Genomic DNA, 27853 nt, shown 5'->3' with positions numbered 1-27853 from the left:
CTAGAACATAATTAATTACCTGATGGTCACTCGGGTATGACCAAGTCTGACCAAGGTGTGAAAACAGGAAAGTTGGCCAGACTGGAATGAACCGTGTATCTCTAAATAACATTGATTATATTTGGACATTTTCATATACTTTGATTTACGAAATACCATCAGGGGCGTAGCCAGGGTTGAAACAATGTGGATTCAATTTATTTTTGCATTAAAAATATCTCTGATGCACAACTCGGTGATTTCAAATGAGAATAGCTATTGATAGATCCATTTATAACTCTAGATAGGTATGCTATAGGGATTGTGATTTCCTCGTATTTTTGTACCGTCCGGTCGCCGTGTTGGATACGGGTAACTGGTTACCCTAATCCGACTCCCTCCTATGAAGTCTGGTGTCAGGACCAGAGTATCTAGGGCAAGTGTCATGAGTGAAAAAACAAACATGTTTTTAATGAACTGCATGAACACTTATGTGTAACAGGGAATTAATAGTTTTTTGTTTTGCTTTTTTTTAATGTCAAAAAAATCAAAAAGACGTAAAACACAACTATAGCCTTTTATTGTAAAGTAACGCGATGATGTAGCTGAATACTATACATCTATAAAACAAAGCCTTAATGTTGTCAATTAATTAACATGTCACTGGTGTGAAGTATTTTAACCACGACTGTGACGAGTATGATCCCGAGTATACCAGATGGCTACAAAAGTAGCTGGATTGTCATCCATGCAGAAAAAGCTGATGACCTATAAAGCTCTCATGTGCTGTACGTGCTGTTTACATTTTAGTCTAAAAGTATGTAGAGTTGAACAACCATAAGCAACATTTGGAGAAATATTGATATCAAATGGGAGTGGTTATAAATATTTTCCGACTTTATCTATCATAAGCCATCATGAATGAAAGATTTATGTGCAGATATACAAATGTATACTTAGTTTATCCTACAGTGTCTTGCAAACAACTTCATTCTCAGCATAAAAATTCATACTGATAAAGAACTCTAATTTTGTTTTAGAGGAAAACATATATATATATATATGTGATATAATACATAATGTAATAATATTACCATCATGTTTTTCTTTTTCAACAAATTTTACCACAAGGAAAGCTCTATCAATATAAAGCTAGATCTACATAGAGATTATCGTATCTAGTGATTTTATATTTTTAATTGAAACCTATTCGAGGACCGCATTTACTTAAGTATAAAAAAAACCAAAAAACGGTGAAAGTGATCTAAGCGAATAGATTCATTTTCGATAAGTATCCATTTTCTCGGTGTTGCATCTTCCCAAAGATTTAGGTACATATGTACGTAAAAAGTCATATTGAATTTTATGACACAAATCTCTGCAATTAAAATATGGATTAATTGAATTACAAATAAAAAAAACAAAATCAGTTAGTTCGCTTTAGTCAATCGATAACATAAATGCAAATCCGTTGTTAGTAAAAGCAGAAACAGATATGGGAGCACCGACTAAGTTTATAGTAATTTCCAGTAGTGCTTACCTCCCCTGAATGGAGAAGACAGCCCAGTGGAATTCTGGGTATGTTGCTCAATGTATTCGCCATGTTGGTTTTCTGCGATGAGAGCCCCATCAAAATATTTTAGTGGTAGCTCTATATGCACCCTTTGTTTTGGTCAGGGGATCGAGGAATTAATATCTTGATTCGTCAAAGTGTGTTATTATCTTAATCATGAGCGCGTCGGACGACAAGAAACTTAAGAGGAAGAAAAACAAGAGAAGCTCAGTTGCCAAGTCAAAGTCACAAAACTTGACTCAAGCAACATGTCAAAATATTCCAAGTCCTGTTGACTTGAATGTTCCTTCCACCAGAGACTTATTATCGTCATCCATCGATTCAGAGGTAAAACGATCTTTTTGAAGAATGGAAATGTAGGCAAGGCTTTTGTAGTGCACTCAAATAAATTTGGCAGGTGCTAGCAGTCGGACCGTAGCCCGGCGAGGGCTGTCATGTCCGTTTATGGATTTGTTGTACTCTAGTACATCGTGGTAGGGTTCGTGGATAAGCTTACGTTGCATCTGCAAATAATCACAATTTACGAATCCCATGTTACCATAGACATACAATAAGAGCAGTTTGATATGATGAAAAAGATGAATTTATTATAAAAAGGGGGCCAAAGAAATGTATAGGCTGGCAAATGCTTAGCTACATATCTAACCAGGTCCAAGATCAGATGTACTCCAAATATAGCCCTCATCAACTTTTGCTATGTATTGGTCGACACTGGTGACATTGCTATCTTACAGTATACAAAAGTTGCATTTTGTTTATCAGTGGATGGCTGGATACATACTTTGACATAAATATAATTTGTACACAATGATTGTTTACAATTTATTTTGAATTCAGCAATCTGCATTTGGGATAGGCTGGATACATGTCAGCTGTTTTGAGAACTGTACATTGACCAATTTTGTCTAGAAAATGTATTCAATTCAAGCTACAATAAACAATGGCATTTGAAGGAGTATGTTGGTAAAGTTGGCAGTGTGCCAACTATATTTTGAGTATAAGTCAGTGTATCTGATAGTACCAATATGTTTTAAGATACATTGTTTTAAGGATAAATAGCCAGCTATTAGTTATATTCAGGATGAAATCAATATCCTGTCAAAACATCAATTTCACCATCAAACATACATGATTCTTCCTTCAAAAGAGAGTTCCTGGTACTACTACTTTTAGTTTCCAATAAAGTGTACACATGTGTCCTCCATCAATTAACACCAATAAAAGGAAAAATATTATATTGTACTTTAAATTCAAACATAAATAATGATCAGAAAATTGATTTTCTGATGTGAATGTCTAGATTAATGCTTCTTGGTCTGTCAAAAAGTTGAAAGATAACAACTTCCACAATTGCCTTAATTCATTCATTACATATCAATATATGATGATGATGGAAACTTGAGTGAAGGTATTTTGATTTTCTTTAATTTCATTTCATACATCAGTATCCATGGATTCTATGGATCTGTTCATTTGTAAGGTTCTAAATAGATAAATATATTAGCCCTGGCAAGTCTGCTTAGTTCAGATTATGTGTAGACTATATAACTTTCCACAATCACTTGATCATGAGCTCCCAGTAGAACGTTATAACATTTAAGCTGTTTCAATTCATACAACTTGTTGCTTATGAATGCAATGATAAAATATAAGCTATAACAGTTATCTATGTGGAGTGTATTGACTACTTATATGCCTTAGCTTGTATAGGCAGTCCAATAGAGAAATTAATATTCACCATTATCATCTCTGTTCTGTTATAGTTTTAAGACTATAAATAGACTGTTTACATTACTATAACGTTAACAAGATATATCTAGTGTACATATAGTGTTGATAACACTTTGTTTAAACAGTTTGAGAAAAAGAACTATCTTTAGTACTGTTTATTTTTGAGAGAAAGGGCAGAGAAGTGGGAGATGCATGTCATTAAATATGTGTTTTCAATATTTATACATTGTATATAATAAACTGTTTTGTTTTTCAAATTTTTTAAAGTGTTTCAATATGAAGTTGTCTGTGCAGGTTGGCACTTGTATATGACACATCTTCTTATCTTAGGATTAAAAGTGAGGATAGTATATGTAGTGTTCTTCATATTCAATTCTATATCGCATGCTTCTCTAATATAATTATATAAAAAAAAGATCAATAAAAACATACTGCCATTCAATAATAATGTGATCATCATCAGGATAGGCATCTATTACACATAGGAGTAAGCCTACAATAGTAAGCAATATTTCTCACTGTACACCTCTTTCCTCTTTAATTTCCATCAAGCATCCAAAATTGTAGTTACCGTATTTGAAAATAATAAGGGAGCATTAAATAGAATGAGATTTGGACTTTTTTTTAATATGTTGCACCAAGTAAGCCATAAATCAAGGCTTATAAAAGCTTAAGTTAATTAAGTGGAGGGACACTTAAAGGGATAGGGACACTTTTGGGTCAAATAAGGTATATATATATATACACTTTATATAGCATCTGACTGGAAATCAATTATTGTTCTATTGTAGGAAGGATTAATAATGATGCGATCACTCTGATCCATTGTATAAATAAAAAATAAACGAAGTTCTTGTTAATGGTAATACTATAATGTATGTTAATGAAGTCCAATATGAATATGTTTATGAGTCAATTTCTGCATGGCTGCCCTATATGCTATTAGCAATACAAATATGTATTTGAAGCAATGTGTGTAGCAAAATATGCAGCAGAGACTCCAGAGTGCAGGTGTGTGTTGGATGTTCCATAATAAATGGAGCCCTTTTCATAAAAAAAATTTGGACCCCCCAAGGCCTGTTTGATTAGTTGAATTAGACTTCCAGCAAAAAGTATTTTTATTTTCTTTGCTTAAAAAGTGTATATTCTCTGGGAATGGCACGTACAATTGTGTTTTCAGGCAGCATTGTGTAAATGCATGCCAGGTAGAAATTATGATCTCGAATAATTATAAATAATATATATTGGGAACTAAATAGTGAACAATGTAGCTGGATTGTGTATATGGTTGAGACGGAGCTGACCCATTGTTATTTATATACAAGTTGCATACTACAGTCTGGTAAATAGAGGAGTCTGGTTTACGGCATTTCAATTATTGATTAAGAGGATAACTAGTACCATAGTCAGTCAATTTAAACATGAGGTCATCAGCAGTATACATGCAATAGGTCCTGGTCTCATCGATTTTTAGATCCTGAGAAAAATATTTATATCAGACCTGTATATTATATGTACCCAGGAGATCAAATCTCTTATCTCAATTCACAAGTAACAACAAAATAATCTCTTAATCAATATTTTAGGTGCAATGCTTGATATGTATCTGCAGGTGATAATAAAAGGTTAGATCCTTTGGTCAGGCCCCAAATGCATATTGAAGAAATTTCATTTTACTCTCTTATAAAATAAATTATTATAGGTACATTTATTTTAAATAAAATCTTTTTTAACTCCAGTAGTGACTACACATACAATCTACAGGATTTGTGTTTATGCCGTCCCCTTATCCTATATAAACACAGAAAATGAAAAAGAACATTACTTGATTTATTCTAGAAGTTCATTCCAATTATACAGAGCTTAAATATGACCAAATTTTTTTTTTCTAATTATTTGTATATCATTCAGTTACTTTTCTTGATAACTATAGTATATACATGCATGTTGTACATGTCTTGGTCAGAATATGAACTAGTTGTAATTTTTGTTTCAGACTCTGAAGAAACTAGAGAAGTTAATGGATGCTAAGGATGATCCTGAATTACCACAGATCCTGTCTCTCTCGAGGGGTCCTAATCCGTACTTGGACAAGGAGCGCTGCCTTCTGTGTGGTTGTGAGCGCTTAGATCCTCCGGAAGCTGCTGTTCTCAAGTCCCGTATGTTTAGTACATTGACAATATTTCTTGGAGTTCATCAGCACAATTATTAAAAACAATTTGTTGAGTTCATGTTTTTACAACAATGTCTATATATAAGATTTGCCTTTTTCCCATGGGTAACTGATTCAGAATTTAAATACCATGAGTATTACTCTTTTTTTGTTCAGTGTGTCTTTATAATTGGATTAATTGAATTAGAAAAATTGAGTCTTTATTTTTACATTGTAGATTCTTTGATCCATATTTATAATCTCTAGTACATATGATTTGTATCCTGCAGATCTATCTAGATGTGTACGTATGTACATATGACATATGACAGGTTTGTAATAAGGATCCATAATACTTGATTGTCATCCAGCCTGGTTTAACCCTGATATTATGTCTTTTGCCCATTACAAATTCCAGCTATGTATATTTAAAGCTATATTTAGAATAAATGACAATTCCGTATTTACAAAGTGCTGGTCTAGATACAATGTGTTGTGTTGCCTGAAATATGATTACATATTTGATTTTCTGTTGTTTGCTCAGAATCCAATGAGAAAAAGACGGAGCTTAATTCCCTAGCTCAGGTAAGTCAACATCAATATCATCTTCATGTTTATATAATCTTGGTAATTACATACTTAGCTTTAATACTAACTTTTGCAAACTTCTGTTCCGTTTAAATCACCAGTATCTAAGACGTTATCACCAGTATCTAAGACGTTGAATTTTATAGACTTTGCTTCTCCTGTGTAGCATGAACAAGTTTCTGTGAATTTTCTCTAATAAATCGAATAATACATTATTGTGCAATGTTTTTTTCTATGGAATCTCCTAGTAATGTGATACAATGTGTTTTCCAGCCTCAGAAAATAGAACAAACAGCTATTAAGTATAATTTAATATTGTATAATGCATAAATGCACATGTTTTATCCACATAATTTATATTGATAAGTTTGTTTAACAATGTTTTGATTTTCAGCTTCCATTATGGGTGTGTCCAGACTGCAGAAAGTCGACAGATCAAGAAATGGAGAAGAAAGTCAACCTGGCATCCCTCATGGTATATAATTTTGTATGAAGTTTTTTATGCTCCTGCCCTGAAGTAGTGATCTATATATATGTAATACAGTGTTACTTGTTTGTCAATATCTGTTCTGTTACATCTTGATTTGATACTAGTCATTTTTTCCTGAACAAATGTTCAGATGTCAGAAACACATTCAGTAAACATGCTTTTCGGTATGAAAATTATATAATTTGGAAACCTATTGTTTTACTTGGTACATAAGTAAATTTTGTTAATTTGTTCATTCTTACAGGAACAAGACCTTCCACCAGAACCAGCCACTTTACCATTTTTGTCGGATACCAATTTTGGTATGGGTGAACCTACCACACCTAATGGCTCTGTGTGTAACTGTGAGGCCTGTACCGAGAGGAGGTAACTATGTCTGTCTAATATGGAAGTTCTAGGCCAAATCGATGTGGGTCAAGTATAAGTCAAACCTTCCAATGATTGTGACGTCACAAAAATCACATAAGATATGACTTTACAATCAATGGAGTGTGGGACTATTCAACTGTTACTACACCCACACCGTTTTGGTATCTTGAAACCTCTATTTTATATCACCACGCACCAGATGTCTATAGGTGTTTAGTGGACCTAGATTTGAAAATAGGGGCAGATCATTTAATACAATAATTCAGTTAGGTTTTATAACAAAAAAAATCATTTGCACATTTAAATCTCATGTGGGGCACATTTGCCAGGTACTTATTGCTGATCTGTGATTTTCTTTATTAACCTGGCATGTCGTTAGTTGACCCTGTCTGTTTATAGGACGTTAACAAATAAAACCAAACCTCAAGTTAAATAAATTTCTTATGGAGGTGAGGGGATTAATGTTTTACATTTATTTCTGGTATTAAAGATTTCTTTTAAAAAATCTCAATTTGTGTTATGTATCAAAATTAATTGATATCACTTGTGTTTAGGGAGATTGAGGCTGAGCATGACCGGGAGACACAGGAGCTTCAGACATGCTGGACAGTACTGAGAAATCTTATCCGTAAACTGTACAGTGAGAGAGGAGAAGACTGTAGTGTTAGCAGTTCCACAGATACACCTTCTGATAATAAATATGATAGCAATGACTGTGATGATACTCAACTGCCAGACGAGGACCAGGCCAAGGAACTTGTCCACAGGTAATGTAAACCAACATAGTTTCATGTGCTCTGTAGTTTTGTGAAAGTACATTCTCAAAGTAAATCTTCAAGTATCCACCTGTATTGTATTGAAAGGTCTACATAGATTAAGTTTTGTCGAATCAATTCAATTTTTAATGAAGCAAAACTAAATCTTTGTGAACTTATTTTGAAATGGAAATCTAAAGCTGAAAAGTTACAAGCACCAAAATAATATGGGTTAAAGTTAATATAACAAAGTATTACAGTGTCTAGTTTTTCTGCATGCTTCTATACCTCATGAGTTATAAACAAGCTTAGTATTATAGTGTTAGATTATATTAAGTGTTGAATTAATTTAGATAATTATCAAATAGTGGTGAAAAAATATTTTGTTCTTTAATACAAAAAAGATGTCTGTAATTTCTTGTATTAAAAGTTTATTACTATCGGAACTCATTATAATTATGTTTATTTGTAGCAAACATAGTTTTCAGATATATAAGTTATAATTCTATGGTCATAATCTGACAAAGGGAGGTAACTTTTGTTGAAAGAAAATGTTAATTGATATTTTATTCAGGTTATGTAGCAGGGATCCTCATCAGCTATTCTTACGACTTGAGTCACAAGTGCGTGAGTTTGTGATAGAGATGAAAGTGCGCTTGTTGAAACAGCTACATAGTGGCTACAAAACGCCTCCAGAAGCCAAGACCTTTATCTCAATGTTACTTGAGGAATATGGACATCTCTGTCACGTGTCACGCAAAATGGCTGAAGTCCTCACAGAACTGGTATGTCTTCAAGTATAACATCAAAACATGGAGAATTGAAAACAAGACCATAAGCAAAGCATGTGAACTTGCTTGCTTTATTAATTTATTATGAAAAGCCAAATTTAAATTGCCTCATGGTCAGTATTCATATAAAAATTATTTGACATCGACGATTCTAGAATATTTTTGTGTTGTATATTATTACCTTTAATGATCTTAGTTTTAAGTTATTCTTACAACTAGTCTCAAACAGTTGAAAGTTTTAAGTTAATAAATATATATTGTATTGTAGAAAACGGATCACCTAGCTAAATTTAATGTGACATGGGAGCTCCACAACAAGCACCTGTTCCAGTCCATAGCCTACACAGAACCATCAATACAAAGTAGTCTTCATCTGATCATCACACAGCTTCGGTAAGACACAACACAACTTCTCAGGTTTATAGAGACACAAAAATATATATACCTATATTAACAATTATGTTGAAGCTGTGGAAAATCATTATATATACAGAGGATTCTGCTTAATTGAATAAGTCATTTTCCAGAAGAAAATATGCAAATAACCGGAGTATTCGAATAGGCAGAGATATCATTTTGCACCTCCGTTTGACCCCTCCACACACATGTGAACAGGCAAATTAGATATCGTTTTGTTTACTTCATAAATTTTTTACACATAAAACGAACAACAAGTAATTATTTTTGAAGTTATAAATCGATTTTAATTGTTTGATAACAAAAAACAATCCAATATTAGATTCTTGTTTACGTTAGATCTACACGTGAATCTTTGAGAAACAGCTAAATGATCGATATCAAATGCAATAACTAAACAGGATTTAATTTGTGTCTGCAATTCTGAACCTAAATAATAAACAAATTTACATACATTTGCCTGACAAAATGAGCTTACGATCGTGATAAAACTTCAAAGTGACGATCAACTAGCAGTGTTGTTTTGACATATGTGTATGAATTCGAATATGGCGGTGGGTGATGAAGCCATGCGTTCACTGGACCTAAATGTGTTTTGAGAATTCTTTCTGTATTGTTGATCGATACGGCGAATAGCTTGATAACATTTCAGAAATTAATGCATATTCAAGTAGCAATGAAACAACGTAACAAGTATCTTTTGTATCCATAATATTACATACGAAACTTGCGGTAGTCATTGCACTCCGACTTTGCATGCTTTAATGTCTCGTTCAATTAGATGCTTGATACGCACACGTCTGGCGTAGTCAACAAGACTCTGATTACTCATGAATGGCGATTATTGTAAGAAAGCACGGTTTCTCCAACCGATCGCGAACTAAAGTACGTTACGTTAGTAAATAAACATATTTGAAAGTGCAAATGCTTTAATTAGATGTTTGAGTCAGTGATTATACTAAAGTAATGATCTACCGCTGCTGATGTAAATTGTAACAGCGTCGAATACCTTTGCAGATTCATGCATAAAATAACAAGCAATACGATAACGTTAATCTGTCAGCATGATGATTTCTAGTAAAAGAGAAGTATCTTGAAACATATATATGCAAATTTCGTTAAAAAGATATTGCAAAATTGAAAAATATTTGATTTGATTTTCAGAATTTCCCAAATATTTTATTCGAATAACCCCAGTCATGTAAAAGTCTATTCAAATACACTGAGTTGAAAAACAAAGATAAAGAAGGAAAAAATCGGGACCGTAGAATTTTATGCAAATAACCGAAATATTCAAATAACCTTTATTCGATTATGTGGAGTCCTCTGTACTGTAAAGCACATTACTTTTGTGTAAACAATATTTCTTGTCATTTCTTATTTTCAATATATTCACGAATACATAAATTCATTATCAAAGACTCTTACTGGTAATCGTGCATTCATATAAACATTTAAAACAATTCCGAAAACATTTAAATTCGCATTTGAGTTCTCTCGGGATATTATGCGAAGATTTGTATCTCGTGAAAATCTAATAGATATAAAAATATATATATATATATTATGAAAATATTGATTGAACCTTTGATGTGTGTCCAGACTTGGAGCTGCTTCCAAAGAGTCCTACAATGAAGACACATACCCGAACCTACTTCATCGCTATCTCAAGTTTGATGATGAAATGTCTGTGATATCTGTGGTGTGGAGGGATAGTCATCAGCTCATAGAACGCTACAATGAGGAACAGGTTGGTAGACTGATGTACAATTTACTTTTTCATGTTTAAGGGTCTCTTATTCCATTCCTTCTGTTTCATAGTTTGGTTTGTTTAGTTTTACGTCCTATTAACAGCCAGGGTCATGTAAGGACGTGCCAGGTTTGTTGGTGGAGGAAAGCCGGAGTACCCGGAGAAAAACCACCGGCCAGCGGTCAGTACCTGGCAACTGCCCCACATAGGATTCGAACCCGCATCCCAGAGGTGGAGGGCTTGTGGTAATATGTCGGGACATCTTAACCACTCGGCCACCGCGGCCCCTTCTGTTTCATAGATATGAATGTATAATACCCTTGCTTTATAAATGACCTTGGGTATTGATGGGCTGTTAAACTCGATGAATATTTAAATAATATATGTAGTCAGGAATAAGGAAGATTATCAAGTTCAGATATAATCAATAAATACATATACCTTTTACCTAATCGAGGGTCCTAATTATGTTTAATCTTATCTTACAGGCTGCCCTGAAACTAAAACAGAAGATGCTCAAAGAGGACTGGGAGTTTTTTAAAGCACAAAGGAAAATTCTTGAGCAACAAGTTGCTAAAAATTCCAAAACACCTATAACTCATTGGTAGGCATTACCTATATTTATATATTTTCTTATTATAAACAATTATAATCATAATGTAAAGAGAGAAACGACAACAAGCTTGACCAATTCATAGACTTCATTGCAGGGTCTTCTTCTGGTTTCTCCCATCAGATTATAATTAGCCTACTAAAACTGCCTGTGTGTACCTGATGGTATCCACACTCAATGGAAAGTCACACACTGATAATTCATAAATACTGAAAGAAAACGAAAAGAGGTAAATATCAAAATGAAGATAAACTTTTGCGAATTTACCTAGATGGCGTAATTCTATTTCTTATTTTATCTTATTTCCAGTAATACCAATAACACTAATAGCTTCGAAGCACAGTTCACCGAAACCATGAGACTAATGTTACAAGGAACCAAACCAGCTCCTGAGGAGTGTCATTGCTCAAGATGTAACAGGAAAAGGTGATGTATCCACTACTGTTAGGTACTGAAGAGTGTCATTGCTCAAGGTGTAACAGGAAAGGTGATGTATCCACTACTGTTAGGTACTGAAGAGTGTCATTGCTCAAGGTGTAACAGGAAAAGGTGTAACAGGAAAAGGTGATGTATCCACTACTGTTAGGTACTGAAGAGTGTCATTGCTCAAGGTGTAACAGGAAAAGGTGATGTATCCACTACTGTTAGGTACTGAAGAGTGTCATTGCTCAAGGTGTAACAGGAAAAGGTGATGTATCCACTACTGTTAGGTACTGAAGAGTGTCATTGCTCAAGGTGTAACAGGAAAAGGTGATGTATCCACTACTGTTAGGTACTGAAGAGTGTCATTGCTCAAGGTGTAACAGGAAAAGGTGATGTATCCACTACTGTTAGGTACTGAAGAGTGTCATTGCTCAAGGTGTAACAGGAAAAGGTGATGTATCCACTACTGTTAGGTACTGAAGAGTGTCATTGCTCAAGGTGTAACAGGAAAAGGTGATGTATCCACTACTGTTAGGTACTGAAGAGTGTCATTGCTCAAGGTGTAACAGGAAAAGGTGATGTATCCACTACTGTTAGGTACTGAAGAGTGTCATTGCTCAAGGTGTAACAGGAAAAGGTGATGTATCCACTACTGTTAGGTACTGAAGAGTGTCATTGCTCAAGGTGTACAGGAAAAGGTGATGTATCCACTACTGTTAGGTACTGAAGAGTGTCATTGCTCAAGGTGTAACAGGAAAAGGTGATGTATCCACTACTGTTAGGTACTGAAGAGTGTCATTGCTCAAGGTGTAACAGGAAAAGGTGATGTATCCACTACTGTTAGGTACTGAAGAGTGTCATTGCTCAAGGTGTAACAGGAAAAGGTGATGTATCCACTACTGTTAGGTACTGAAGAGTGTCATTGCTCAAGGTGTAACAGGAAAAGGTGATGTATCCACTACTGTTAGGTACTGAAGAGTGTCATTGCTCAAGGTGTAACAGGAAAAGGTGATGTATCCACTACTGTTAGGTACTGAAGAGTGTCATTGCTCAAGGTGTAACAGGAAAAGGTGTAACAGGAACAGGTGATGTATCCACTACTGTTAGGTACTGAAGAGTGTCATTGCTCAAGGTGTAACAGGAAAAGGTGATGTATCCACTACTGTTAGGTACTGAAGAGTGTCATTGCTCAAGGTGTAACAGGAAAAGGTGATGTATCCACTACTGTTAGGTACTGAAGAGTGTCATTGCTCAAAGGTGTAACAGGAAAAGGTGATGTATCCACTACTGTTAGGTACTGAAGAGTGTCATTGCTCAAGGTGTAACAGGAAAAGGTGTAACAGGAAAAGGTGATGTATCCACTACTGTTAGGTACTGAAGAGTGTCATTGCTCAAGGTGTAACAGGAAAAGGTGATGTATCCACTACTGTTAGGTACTGAAGAGTGTCATTGCTCAAGGTGTAACAGGAAAAGGTGATGTATCCACTACTGTTAGGTACTGAAGAGTGTCATTGCTCAAGGTGTAACAGGAAAAGGTGATGTATCCACTACTGTTAGGTACTGAAGAGTGTCATTGCTCAAGGTGTAACAGGAAAAGGTGATGTATCCACTACTGTTAGGTACTGAAGAGTGTCATTGCTCAAGGTGTAACAGGAAAAGGTGATGTATCCACTACTGTTAGGTACTGAAGAGTGTCATTGCTCAAGGTGTAACAGGAAAAGGTGATGTATCCACTACTGTTAGGTACTGAAGAGTGTCATTGCTCAAGGTGTAACAGGAAAAGGTGATGTATCCACTACTGTTAGGTACTGAAGAGTGTCATTGCTCAAGGTGTAACAGGAAAAGGTGTAACAGGAAAAGGTGATGTATCCACTACTGTTAGGTACTGAAGAGTGTCATTGCTCAAGGTGTAACAGGAAAAGGTGATGTATCCACTACTGTTAGGTACTGAAGAGTGTCATTGCTCAAGGTGTAACAGGAAAAGGAAAAGGTGATGTATCCACTACTGTTAGGTACTGAAGAGTGTCATTTCTCAAGGTGTAACAGGAAAAGGTGATGTATCCACTACTGTTAGGTACTGAAGAGTGTCATTGCTCAAGGTGTAACAGGAAAAGGTGATGTATCCACTACTGTTAGGTACTGAAGAGTGTCATTGCTCAAGGTGTAACAGGAAAAGGTGATGTATCCACTACTGTTAGGTTACTGAAGAGTGTCATTGCTCAAGTGTAAAGAGGGTACACCAGTGTAACAGGAAAAGGTGATGTATCCACTACTGTTAGGTACTGAAGAGTGTCATTGCTCAAGTGTAACAGGAAAAGGTGTATCCACTACTGTAGGTAAAGAGTGTCATGTCAAGGTAAAGGAAAGGTGATGTATCCACTACTGTTAGGTACTGAAGAGTGTCATTGCTCAAGGTGTAACAGGAAAAGGTGATGTATCCACTACTGTTAGGTACTGAAGAGTGTCATTGCTCAAGGTGTAACAGGAAAAGGTGATGTATCCACTACTGTTAGGTACTGAAGAGTGTCATTGCTCAAGGTGTAACAGGAAAAGGTGATGTATCCACTACTGTTAGGTACTGAAGAGTGTCATTGCTCAAGGTGTAACAGGAAAAGGTGATGTATCCACTACTGTTAGGTACTGAAGAGTGTCATTGCTCAAGGTGTAACAGGAAAAGGTGATGTTCCACTACAGGTACTGAAAGTGTCATGTAGGTACTAAGGTGTAACTCAGGAAAAGGTGATGTATCCACTACTGTTAGGTACTGAAGAGTGTCATTGCTCAAGGTGTAACAGGAAAAGGTTTCAGGATGTATGAGTCCACTACTGTTAGGTACTGAAGAGTGTCATTGCTCAAGGTGTAACAGGAAAGGTATAACAGGTAAAGAGTGATGTATCCATACTACTGTTAGGTACTGAAGAGTGTCATTGCTAAGGTGTAACATTGAAAGAGTGTAACAGGAAAGGTGATGTATCCCACTACTGTTAGGTACTGAAGAGTGTCATTGCTCAAGGTGTAACAGGAAAAGGTGATGTATCCACTACTGTTAGGTACTGAAGAGTGTCATTGCTCAAGGTGTAACAGGAAAAGGTGATGTATCCACTACTGTTAGGTACTGAAGAGTGTCATTGCTCAAGGTGTAACAGGAAAAGGTGATGTATCCACTACTGTTAGGTACTGAAGAGTGTCATTGCTCAAGGTGTAACAGGAAAAGGTGTAACAGGAAAAGGTGATGTATCCACTACTGTTAGGTACTGAAGAGTGTCATTGCTCAAGGTGTAACAGGAAAAGGTGTAACAGGAAAAGGTGATGTATCCACTACTGTTAGGTACTGAAGAGTGTCATTGCTCAAGGTGTAACAGGAAAAGGTGATGTATCCACTACTGTTAGGTACTGAAGAGTGTCATTGCTCAAGGTGTAACAGGAAAAGGTGATGTATCCACTACTGTTAGGTACTGAAGAGTGTCATTGCTCAAGGTGTAACAGGAAAAGGTGTAACAGGAAAAGGTGATGTATCCACTACTGTTAGGTACTGAAGAGTGTCATTGCTCAAGGTGTAACAGGAAAAGGTGATGTATCCACTACTGTTAGGTACTGAAGAGTGTCATTGCTCAAGGTGTAACAGGAAAAGGTGATGTATCCACTACTGTTAGGTACTGAAGAGTGTCATTGCTCAAGGTGTAACAGGAAAAGGTGATGTATCCACTACTGTTAGGTACTGAAGAGTGTCATTGCTCAAGGTGTAACAGGAAAAGGTGATGTATCCACTACTGTTAGGTACTGAAGAGTGTCATTGCTCAAGGTGTAACAGGAAAAGGTGATGTATCCACTACTGTTAGGTACTGAAGAGTGTCATTGCTCAAGGTGTAACAGGAAAAGGTGATGTATCCACTACTGTTAGGTACTGAAGAGTGTCATTGCTCAAGGTGTAACAGGAAAAGGTGATGTATCAGTGTAAAAGTAAGTGTACAAAAGGTGATTCCACTACTGTTAGGTACTGAAGAGTGTCATTGCTCAAGGTGTAACAGGAAAAGGTGATGTATCCACTACTGTTAGGTACTGAAGAGTGTCATTGTAAGGTGACAGAAAGTGATGTATCCACTACTGTTAGGTACTGAAGAGTGTCATTGCTCAAGGTGTAACAGGAAAAGGTGATGTATCCACTACTGTTAGGTACTGAAGAGTGTCATTGCTCAAGGTGTAACAGGAAAAGGTGATGTATCCACTACTGTTAGGTACTGAAGAGTGTCATTGCTCAAGGTGTAACAGGAAAAGGTGATGTATCCACTACTGTTAGGTACTGAAGAGTGTCATTGCTCAAGGTGTAACAGGAAAAGGTGATGTATCCACTACTGTTAGGTACTGAAGAGTGTCATTGCTAAAGGTGTAACAGGAAAAGGTGATGTATCCACTACTGTTAGGTACTGAAGAGTGTCATTGCTCAAGGTGTAACAGGAAAAGGTGATGTATCCACTACTACTGTTAGGTACTGAAGAGTGTCATTGCTAAAGGTGTAACAGGAAAAGGTGATGTATCCACTACTGTTAGGTACTGAAGAGTGTCATTGCTCAAGGTGTAACAGGAAAAGGTGTAACAGGAAAAGGTGATGTATCCACTACTGTTAGGTACTGAAGAGTGTCATTGCTAAAGGTGTAACAGGAAAAGGTGATGTATCCACTACTGTTAGGTACTGAAGAGTGTCATTGCTAAAGGTGTAACAGGAAAAGGTGATGTATCCACTACTGTTAGGTACTGAAGAGTGTCATTGCTCAAGGTGTAACAGGAAAAGGTGATGTATCCACTACTGTTAGGTACTGAAGAGTGTCATTTCTCAAGGTGTAACAGGAAAGGTGATGTATCCACTACTGTTAGGTACTGAAGAGTGTCATTTCTCAAGGTGTAACAGGAAAAGGTGATGTATCCACTACTGTTAGGTACTGAAGAGTGTCATTGCTCAAGGTGTAACAGGAAAAGGTGATGTATCCACTACTGTTAGGTATCAAGACAAGTGTGAGTATAAAACAATTAATAGTTCTACCCTCTAAGCAGTCATGTGTTATTGTAAATTCTGGAACAAAACTTCTAGAGTTTCATCTAAATTATTTCTTAAAAATTGGATAGAGAATAAACGTTTGAACTGATGTACAGGACTTCACCAGAACCACGCCTAATGAGTCATTTCACATTATCTACGAAACAGAATGAAAATAAGGATCAGTATATAGTTGAGATTAAGTTTTCAAAAGTGAAAAAAAAATTATGAGTTATATTTCAGGATAATGTAATGATTTTATAATCCTTGGTTTTTACAGGTGCCCTTGTGACGAGTGCACAATAACACATATGATAACATGTGGAATTATAAATCCTGAGGCATTGGAAGCAACTGAGAACACCAATCATGTCAACTTTCTCCATGACCCTAATCGATATCGAATCGATGTGAGTCCACCTTCTATGTCGAGTACTACGTCCAGTAGTGGCTCCTCCAGTCCCGTCATGGTGGAACCTGTGCCATTCCCTGACTTAGAGGAGAACTTCATGTAAGTCATCAAAATGGTTACAAAAACACACACAATGAGATCAAACATCTCTTTAGCTTGATGAGACTTTGCAATTGATCATACATGCTTTTTGAAGCCCATTGAAATATATACATTAACCTAAAAAGGAAATACCAAGAAATCACTATTTTATGTGATAGTCTTGTTTTAAAATCTGATTTTTGCACTTATAGTGCCAGAAATTTTGCATTGATATTAGATTGTGTTAATTGTATTTTCTTCTATAATGCTAGCATAGGAATTAATGTAGAAATTATTGTGATAGTTCAAACTCATCATTGCGTTTTAAAACCTATTTAAAACCAATTTTGTGCTTCAATTCTCTACATTAAATATAGACCTATATATTAAAATGAAAGCTTTACACTTGTCACTCAAGATCTCCACCTTAGCTATTAATTGTCTCTTGTGGTATTTCATTTAGAATATTCATGTGTTATTTTATTAATTATGAAGATTTATTAAAAGTACGTGACTACAATTCCATTATAAAAAGTATGTTCTCAATCATTTCAGGAATGGTGAAGATATTCCAGAGGAAATTGAGGGCATCAGTCAATCAGGTGATGTAGATGAAGATAATGTTGATGATGATGATGACGACGACGATGATGGGGAAGACGAAGAGTATGACGAAGACGAAGATGACGATTGTGAGGATGATGAAGAAGATGAGGATTGTGACGATGATGATGAGGATGAGGAGGAGGAGGAAAAAGATGGAAGAGGATATAGACATTGATAATATTAAGATGGACCAAGAGTCTGTGAACTTGTCCCCTCCGACATGGTTGACCGACTCTGATGATGGGGCTGCTGATCTGATCAGTTCGGAGACCTGTGACTGCTATCATTGTGTGTCTCAGGCTCAGGCAGAACAGATCGTAAGTTTAGTTTCCCATACTTTGTCTCATGTTTGTACTTTAAACTGTACTGTTTGTGACTTGAAGTGTAATCAATTGTCCCTCAAAGCTTCTTTTTTTACACTGGCAATTATTCAATGGTTAAATAATGTGCAACCATTTATTTAGCATATCAATTAAATTATGCATAACTGATCATCTTATATTTTAATCTTTATAAAATTAAGTTAATTAGTCATAAAGGAATTTATCTGTGAAAAGAAAATATTGTGTACCAAATTTATTATTAGAAGATAATTTCCTAATCCATTTTAGTCTTTTGTCATATAGGATGAAATTTGATACTCCTGATAAGTGGATTTAACAAATTGTTGTCGTTTGTTCACAGGTAAAGTCTGAAGAGAGTCTCTGTCAGTGCTATGTTTGTCTGCGGCAAAGAGGTAAAACCGTATCAACGTCTCTGCCAACGCAGATGCCGAGTGTGCCAACGCGACCAGGAGAGTTTCACTTATATCCTCACATACATGGATCAACGGGGCTGCCTCATGGGCTATCTAGTCGATCCCACATACGACCAGTACTACAGCCACAGTTGTACGATCTGCACCTACCCATGAGGCAGCCCAAACCCATTATACAACCCAAAGTTCCTCTAAAACTGGATTTCGATTCACCGGACGAAATTCACGAACATATTTATCATGCATATGGTGAATGGGACAATACATATGATACAAGGGGCCTGCTCCCTAAGTATGAGTTAGGTAGTGACTTACTGCCTCCTCCACCTCTCACCACTAATTTCGCAACCAGCTTCCTCTCTGAGCCTTACACCATGGCTACACTCATGGGTGTTGATACTGTGTCCACATCCACATCCAGTACAAGTGCTTTCAAAACGTCCATGAGTAATAGTCATGTGCCGGCACCAGCACAGGTGTTCTTGGATAGCACAAGTGCAAAAATACAAATGTCTACGTCCAAAGATTACAACAGTTCTCCCATTCTACCAACTATGACAAGTAAAACCATGTCTCCACCCTGTACGCGACCAGCAACACTGGGAGGTAACAACAATCAGCCTGTGTTACAGCCTCCTCCACCCTCATCAATACCACAGTCACAGCCACAAATGCAGCCGCGACCACCAGGACCTGTGTTAGACAAACCACACCCTCAGCACTGTAAGAGGCACAACATCCTCGGCAAGGCTCTCACCAGCTCCCAGTCTCACAACCATACAAGTGCTACCACCACTTCCTCAACCAACAAGGTCTCTCAGGATTTTATACAGACGGCTGCCAGAAACATTCGCGAGGGTGCCAAAGAAGGCATGCAGATGATTCGCCAGTTTGCCAGTAGTTTGAATGCAAATGTGAATACTCACACGTGTAATCACACATCTTCACGTAATAATGTTGGTGGGCACACACACGCCGCCAACTGTACTATGGACCATGTGACGGCGTGTCAGAATTCTATTTCTATGCCCACTTCGGTGAACAATGTCAGTGTTGGTACCTCCACTGTGTGTATAGAGCCTGACTGTGATGTCCATTTCGACGACGCCTGTGATAGTGTTAGCGACAGCTGTTCCGAGCAGAGTTCTACCACCTCAAGTTCCAACCAAAAAGAAGGCAAATACTGCGACTGTTGCTATTGTGAATTCTTCGGACATGGCAATGTAAGAGTTAATGAAACATTTACCAATGACAATCATTTTATATTCCTTGGGTCATTTTAATGTAATCGTCTTTGCTTCTCTTCTTAGATTTTGCAAACTCTTGTAAATTTTCATGATAATTTGGTTCAAATGTTTTGAAGAACTGATTTATGTTTTAATTAATGAAATAAATTTCTTCTCCTATATTTCAAAATATGACATTTTGATGAATCCAAGAAATGATTGATCAGCTGTGTGACGATGTAATATAGATAAGATCTATTTTAATTGTAAATTCAGGTTTTTAAAAGAAGTTAATGGTTATATTTCACAGCCTCCTGTTGCTCCAACAAGCAAGAATTATGCAGAAATGAGGGATCGGTTACGATTGCGCCTGAAGAAAAAGGTATTTAGAAAAATGAAAATACATCGAAAGTTCTAACAATAATATTTGTGCTAATATTTGTTTGAACATTTTGGGAATCAATATCTGGTTTCTTAATAGTGCATTTAGAATAGAATTATTAAAAGTGCCATACATTGGGATTCTTAATAGTTTATTTAGAATAGCATTGTTAAAAGTGCCATGCATTGGGATTCTTAATAGTTCATTTAGTAGCTAGTAATAGAATTGTTTAAAGTGCCATGCATTGGAATTCTTAATAGTTTGATTTCATTTAGAATATAACTGTTAAAAAAGTGCCATGCATTGGGATCCTTAATAGTTCATTTACAATAGAATTGTTAAAAGTGCCGTGCATTGGGGGATGGGGGGTGGGGGGTGATGTCTGAAATGATATAACAAACTTAAGATTGAGCAATGTGATCAAAAGATGTTTCACATTTCTTATTTGGTCATCTAGAGATACAAAACTCTCTTCTTGCATCCACAGAATGAAGCTAAACAAGAATGTCACAAAGAAACATGTGCTAACAAACGAGAAATTCCAAAATTAGAACCAGACGCTTGTACAAGTTTTGTAACAAATCACGAAGAAGACTCCAAAGATCCAATGGAGTTGAAAGGACTTGATGAGTTAATACGGTTCATCAACGGGACAGAGGAACAAAAACTTGGTGCTGACAAGTCGGTGACAGCTAAGGCTGCAAAGAGGGCGAGGCAGAAGCAGCGAAAGGTAAAAAAAACTATTAAAAAAAAAAAAGAAATATAAAAAAGGAGTAGATATGATAGGACCAGTATTTGGCCTTAATTTTTCAGGCCGAAAAATATTAACTCTATCTGATCCACATCAATTTCACATCAATAAATACTCTCATACTTGCCATTCATCAAAACATAACTGTTTATAACCATGTACACGATGTGCTCCACCTATGACGTCATCAAATTGATGATTTGCCTCTTCTCGCGAAATTTTGCTAGAAATTCGTCATCATTAGGTTAGAAAAGGCTTGAAATGGATTTGGCCGCCACCTTGGAGCAACTTTATAGTTTGCATGGATATGCGTAAATACACGATACACAACGTGTGAAAATCTCTTTCTGCTCCACGAAGGCGGCCACATTCATTTTTAGAGAAAACCACTCAAAAAGTATGATTTTTCAAGGATTTTTGTGAAAAACGGCGGGAAACTGCATGTTGATGACGTCATAGTGAACATAATTGGCACATGCGGGATATTTTCGGGATATAATGTGTTAGCAAATGTATTCAACTGTTATTTGGCAAAATATGTTGTTCTTTACTGGAGAATTAATTTTGCGGCCATTTTTGAGTCTTAACGTACCTTCTCCTTTGTTAAAGATGCTCCACTGCTGACAAATGGTATTTTTTCACTATCAAAAATAGGAGCAGACAATTTTGTATTTTTCTTCAGTTACAAAAGTTACTTACTTAACACCATTACCAGCATTGAAAAGTTTGAGCTTCTAATTTTACTTCAAGTTAAAAATATGAAAAATAATTAATTGCCTCCCGAAAAAATTCTGTGGCACTATATCCTATATGGAATGAAGTATTGATTGCACATGCACCAAAGGCAAAATAAATTATTTTACATTATTTTTTGTGTTAATTAAACATATATATACACAATTAACACCAATTATTGTTCAAATGATGAATATCATTAATGCTGTGCCGGCGATGGAGCATCTTTATGTCATTCACAACAGCAGACTCATTTGAATTCTCTTAATTCCTCTTAATTCCATGGTTGGAACAATCCATGGTTGACTTTTAGTGGTGAATGAGTTAAACTGTAGTTCTCTCATTAAGTTCAGGGATACTTTTATGATTCATTGAACACTATTTCTCTCTGAAACTTTTAATGTGAAATGTTTATTGAGGAAGTGATTTTCACATTTGTTTTTAAAATATACTCTTTTTTTCCTGTGTATAAAAATTTACCTTTGAAAATTAAGGCTTTTTGCTGTATATAAACGTTTGTCTTCAAACAAGTAACTTTCACTTATTGAAAAATTGAGCATTAAAGTTTTTTGGAAATGTGTCAAAAATGGTGCTACTTGAAGCTTGAATTTGATTTACTGAAATGTCAATTTTATGTTTGTGTTATTACTATGAAAAAATGGGAATAAATGTTAAGAATCTTTAAAATCATGAAGTGGATATATTTTGAATTTTTTCTTAGATTGAAGAAAAAGCTCGAATAGAAGCAGAAAAGAAACACCAAGAACAGCAGAGACTTCTTCAGGAGGAACAAGAACGCCTCAAGAAAAATAAATTAAACGCTGCAAAGTTGGAGCAAGAGAAATCTCAAAAGAAGAAAAAGAAAAAACACAAAGTGGTTCCAGAAGATACCAACTTGGCATGTAGTGAAGATGGTAATATAAATCTGAACCTCATTCGTATACCCCCAGCAGGTCGGGAAGACGAACGGCATTCAAGTGCTAAACTAACTAAGTCTAAAGGTTGCACGTCAGGGGAACAGAATCCCATTAGTCAGTCAAATGGGAAAGTTTTTGAGGAAAGTTCAGCAGGAACCAAACCAATGAAAGGAAGGACGAAATCTCCCAGAACCAATGACAAGCAACCAACACAGGTCCAGCAAGATTCTAAGGTAGATAAAAAGTCTGTGAAAAATTCCAGTCAATCCTCCCAGACTTCTAAGTCATCTCCTATTGTTTCTAAACCAGTGTTAAGTAAAAACTCTGTACCTCAGATCTCCCAAGCTTCCAAACACCAACTTAATGGAAACATCCCCTCCACGGCTCCAGGTGGTCGAACAACACTGGGCAAGGAGAGTACAAAGATCCACGACGGCCAACCTCGTAATGGTACATGTGTCCAGATCAAATTTGAAGATCTTCAACAGAATGGAACCAACAGAAAGGGCAAGAAACAAACAGGATTAGCTAACTCAACAGGTCCTTCTGGGCATCCTCTCCACAGTCAACACCCTAGTACACATCACATGATAACTAAACAGCCAGCTCACCCAAGTCAAAACTCCAAACAGTCATCTGTGAAGCATTCAGGTCCACAAGTCAACAGTCAATCTCACCCACAACAACCAACCAGCAAACAGTCAGGGCAATCAGTCAACAGTCTACCACACTCACAGCAAGTGAACACCAAACAACCTGGTGCCCGCCAAGGTCACGATCAGCATCGGAAAGGTCAGCAGCAGGTCATGACTCCTCCTAAAGGTCCCCTACAGAATGGCGTTATTGTCAGTCCAGCCACCAGGAGAGTTGTAACCACAGATAATCACCAGACATTCACATCCAATATGACGGGGAAACAAGCAACAAGTAACGACAAAAAGCCTGGCAAGCCTGCATCTCCAGTGGAGAGACAAGAGGAAACCTCTCCCAATAGTGAACAGGTATAATCTGAATCTGATGTAGGAGATATTTGCCCTGTTGGTAACATGATTTTACAGAATCACAAATTCATAAATTTAACCCATCCAATAAAAACAAAGAATTTCATATTAATAAGTATATAGGTTAATACTGTTATGTAGTTACTAACTCATGAATTTAATTTTAAAATAGTTAGATAACATCGAGAAACATACATTGATGATTTCATGGAATAATCTGAAATTGTGTCAATGTAATAATGGTATTCACGAATATCAATGTTGAATTATTGTTGTTATATGTAATAAGATTAGTTCATCATTAAAATGTTTGTAAAAAATTATTTTTTTTCACAGAACAAAAACAGTAGTGGAAAGAATAAAAAGAACAAGAAAAAGAACCGTGGGAGTGAAGATCTTAGTATGATTGGTGAGAAATTGTTTAATCTTTTACAATACCTAGTTAATAAATTACTACAAAACAAAATATGGAATATCCTTGCTATATATACATGATTCAGTCATGAAACTGAAACTTAAAAAGATCCTGTCTTGTGACCTACATTTTTTCACAAATAGAAACATGTTTGATTCTGTAGCCAGTTTGATAGGTCTAAAGTTAATTTGATTTGAGGAGTATCATATAGAAACAGATTACAGTACAAGTATGTTATATTACAGACGAGATATTCATGCCTAAGTCGGAGTCTGATCTGGAAGGTGGGGACATGGATGAAGTGGAAAAAGAACTAGAAGAATTTAAAAGGTTTGTAATATATGTAATACGTGTAATTACATTAACTTGCAGTTATCATTCACTATAGACTGAACGAGGTCTATATCCTTGATAAACTTACTTGACTCATTTTAAATCTACTTTATACTTACTTGTCTTATTTTGAATCTTTAACCTGCTGTATTAGTGTCCATGACTTATGAATTATGGTTGAGTATTATGTTTACTAAAATGTTTTTCTTTAATATTTTCATTACAGTAACACTAAAATGTTTTTCTTTAATATTTTCATTACAGTAACAGTTGAAAGTTCAGTCTCATATTCACAAAATTTAAAGGTCCCATATAATTAATGGATGTGGGATAGTTTTAATACTGAAGGATATTGAAGTATTTACCTAGTTAATAGTGTAAATTAATTTGTTTTCAGGTTTTGTCTTGGCTCAACTCCAGTAAAGAGAGAAAAACTACAAGTGAATATGAATCTAAAGGACATTTTTGTGAAGAAGAAGTCTGGACTGGGATGCACCTAAACTAGAGAGGATAAACAGACTGGCTGACAGATAATGATTTACAGATTACATGCTTGGCTGATGATTTGTAGATTAGATGGTTGGCTGATTTTGATCTGATCTGTGACCAAGAAATAAACTGATACCTGTGTGTTTACACATTGGTTTTGATGTAAATAACTGTCAACCAGAAAAGGCTGATCAGCTCCGAATTGGGAGAGATTTGAACAATGACTTGTGTGTGATCATGGCAACATCTTTAAAACCAAGACTGACTTCTCAAGATAAGGACAGCCAACTCCGTCAAATAGAATATTCCACCATTGAACTTTTTTTTTTTAGCAAAAAAGACAGTTGCAGTTGCATTTACATGTATTTCTATATCAAACATATTTTAAAAGATGAATCTTCTCGGTATCTTCTACACTTTAACTTTGTTTATAGAGCCTAGAGAATTTTTTATGTTGGGTCCGTCTGGTTACCATGAGATATCACTACTTACTATTTGTTTCTTTGAAGATCAGGTTTTCCTTAATATATGATTATATCTGAACTTACAGTTTCTAGGAAAACTAGAAAAACTAAAACATAACATAGAGGCCAAGTAGTCATTTAGTATGGTAGTTACAGGTATGTCTTTTATAAGAACTAAAACAATCAAGAACGATATTGTATAGCAGTTAAACAATTTGGCGGATGGTTTATTTTGGCTATATTCATAGTTTTGATGAAATAAAAACACAAGCAAAATACATGCTACATTACCATACCACCGTCGGGGCTTTGATAACTGTACCCAATCCAAACGGCACCACTTTTAAGGGATTATACTTAAAATTAATTGCAAAAAAATATAAATCCCATTAACACCATTAAAATTTTACAATATGATTATTACATTTAGAGGAATGTACCGCAGAATTAACCCCCCCGACTAATAAGTTCTGTTTACGAAATCACGAAATGTGAAGCCTGTGAATTTAAAATACTATACAGTAGTATATAACAGTGATTGACAAGACATAAAAAGTCATTTTAAGCTAGTCAACTCAGCCATTAAAATAGTCAGGATAAGTGAACCCAATTCTAAATAAATTAGATCCAATATTTTCGCTTTTCTCCCCAACTTATTATTAAAATTAATTATAGATTTAATCCGAAATAAGAATTTTATATAATGAAGGTAAGTTTTAATTACCAATCATTTTACAAGTGAAACAAATCTCATTTTAAATGAGAATATAGAGCTATTTATAGATACTTGATATGCACATTTTAGTCACAGTAAATTTTAATGTGCACCTAAGTTATACGTGGAGTAGGAACTGCAGTTTATTGTAGGACTGCTGTGATTTTTGCTTCCAATGCATGGTCTCTGTCTAGAATTTTCTGTTGCTGATAAGTAGTATTTATTATGAGGTCTTCGTTGAGTGCTTTTGATCAATGTGGTTCTATAAGTCCAGCATTTCTATGCAATTCGATCACGTTGCTGTACATGTTACCTATAAATCTGCTTTATAGGTTGGTAATGCAGTGTTCAGCAGATTGTTTAGTGCTGCTTACACTGTGTTCACTGCTAAACACTTAAATGTTTCAGTTTTACCAAGACATTAGCTCAAGGGTAATACGCGATATTCAAATTTGCATGCAGTGATATGGGTAGCAATACAAACCACTAAAGATAGTTTATTGTTCATTTAATTGATTGTAGAAACGCAACATTTTAAAAGATGTTTTAAAATGATTGCATGATCCCCCTTCCCCCTAAGACATTTGATATTTACATACATGTTACATTTCAATTATGACAAACATTTAATTGTATGTTTAATTTTTACGGAATGCCTTGCACAATGTATGACTCGGGCCATTGTGATTTGTGGCGCTGTCTCCGCTATTGGAGAGTATGACTGTTATTTTGATACCTTCCATACGGGGTTGGTAGTGTGTATAAGGGTGAACAGACGACACAAGTCTGTGCCGACCCTGATGAAACTGCTGTACCTTCCATTTATTTTATTGTCCTCCATTTTGTTTGTGTTATGATATTACTGGGAGGGAAGCCCCATTGTGATGCCATTTGTGACATGCAACTTTGAATGGACTTGTTTTTGTTAGCCTATATCCTGTGTATGCTGACCTGAACATTACAGTGAGGAATAAATGACAAAAATACTTTTACCCAATGTCTGGTGTTGTTTCTTATGAGTCACACAAATTCTTATTTTGGTTCACTCATGACTCTGGCCGTTAATAGGACCTTAAAATAATTAAACAAACAAACAAATACTGATTCAAAATATTGTAAACCAATTGTCATCGTGTGACATTTACTTTCGTGAATTTCCTGATACAAGTAAATTTGAAAAAAATTTATCTCCACAAATTAATACATAAAATTAATTATGTACCTACATATCTATATTGAAAGGAATCACAGTTGTATCCCACAATTTTCAAATGATGAAATCCATAAATATTAATCTTTGCAAACTTTTTTTTGAAATGGAAATCGTGAAATTTAAGTTGATTTACAATAAACTGAATCTTGTTGAGCCATTTACCTAGAATGTTTAATTTGAATATGTTTGTTGGTATAATAAAGCTTTCCAAAAATCTTCTAGAAAATTAAACTTTGAAAACTAAAAAATATTAACAAATCCTGCTGTCTTCGATTTAGGAGTATTATCTTTTAGTGTTCTTCGATAATTCCACATCTCGTGTTCTTCAATAATTCCATGTCCATTGTTTCTTGACAATTCCAAATGATGTATAAATTATTCCATAAAGCCTGTACCCATGGGTATTGGATTTGTTCATCATCATCAAATACAATTTATACATGTCTCGTTTTAGGCAGTGATTAATGGGACTCGCCTAGACGAGTTCTGGATTCACGATTTTTCTGTTGGACTCAACAAAACTTTGAGATCTCTCTTTATTTCTTTGTAATGGGACTCCTCAACATTTTAAAAGAACCGGTAGTGTTCTGAACTCGCTTTAAAAAATTCTTCGTAAATTGCTGTTTTGCTATTATATTGAATTCCTCAAAAAGTACTTGCATATAAACTAATGACAGAGACACAAAATACTCA

General features: G+C 35.5%; 1 protein-coding gene across 1 annotated transcript; it reads left to right on the top strand.

The window, feature by feature from the left end:
* The first annotated feature begins 1558 nt into the window (after positions 1 to 1558).
* LOC138335034 (protein FAM193A-like) lies at positions 1559 to 26939 on the top strand. Its single transcript, XM_069283933.1, is given in 21 exon segments — positions 1559 to 1879; positions 5280 to 5442; positions 5980 to 6020; positions 6418 to 6498; positions 6758 to 6879; positions 7437 to 7649; positions 8212 to 8422; positions 8697 to 8821; positions 10448 to 10595; positions 11084 to 11199; positions 11518 to 11634; positions 16944 to 17174; positions 17712 to 17910; positions 17912 to 18079; positions 18447 to 19742; positions 20056 to 20127; positions 20615 to 20857; positions 22335 to 23531; positions 23868 to 23940; positions 24192 to 24276; positions 24677 to 26939. Coding segments are annotated over 21 exon segments (5175 nt in total). The 5' UTR covers positions 1559 to 1708; the 3' UTR covers positions 24780 to 26939.
* Positions 26940 to 27853: the final 914 nt, after the last annotated feature.

Source organism: Argopecten irradians, chromosome 11, assembly GCF_041381155.1.
Source record: "Argopecten irradians isolate NY chromosome 11, Ai_NY, whole genome shotgun sequence".
Lineage (NCBI taxonomy): Eukaryota > Metazoa > Mollusca > Bivalvia > Pectinida > Pectinidae > Argopecten > Argopecten irradians.
The sequence above is the reverse complement of the archived record's forward strand: the minus strand, read 5'-3'. Positions and strand labels throughout refer to the sequence as shown.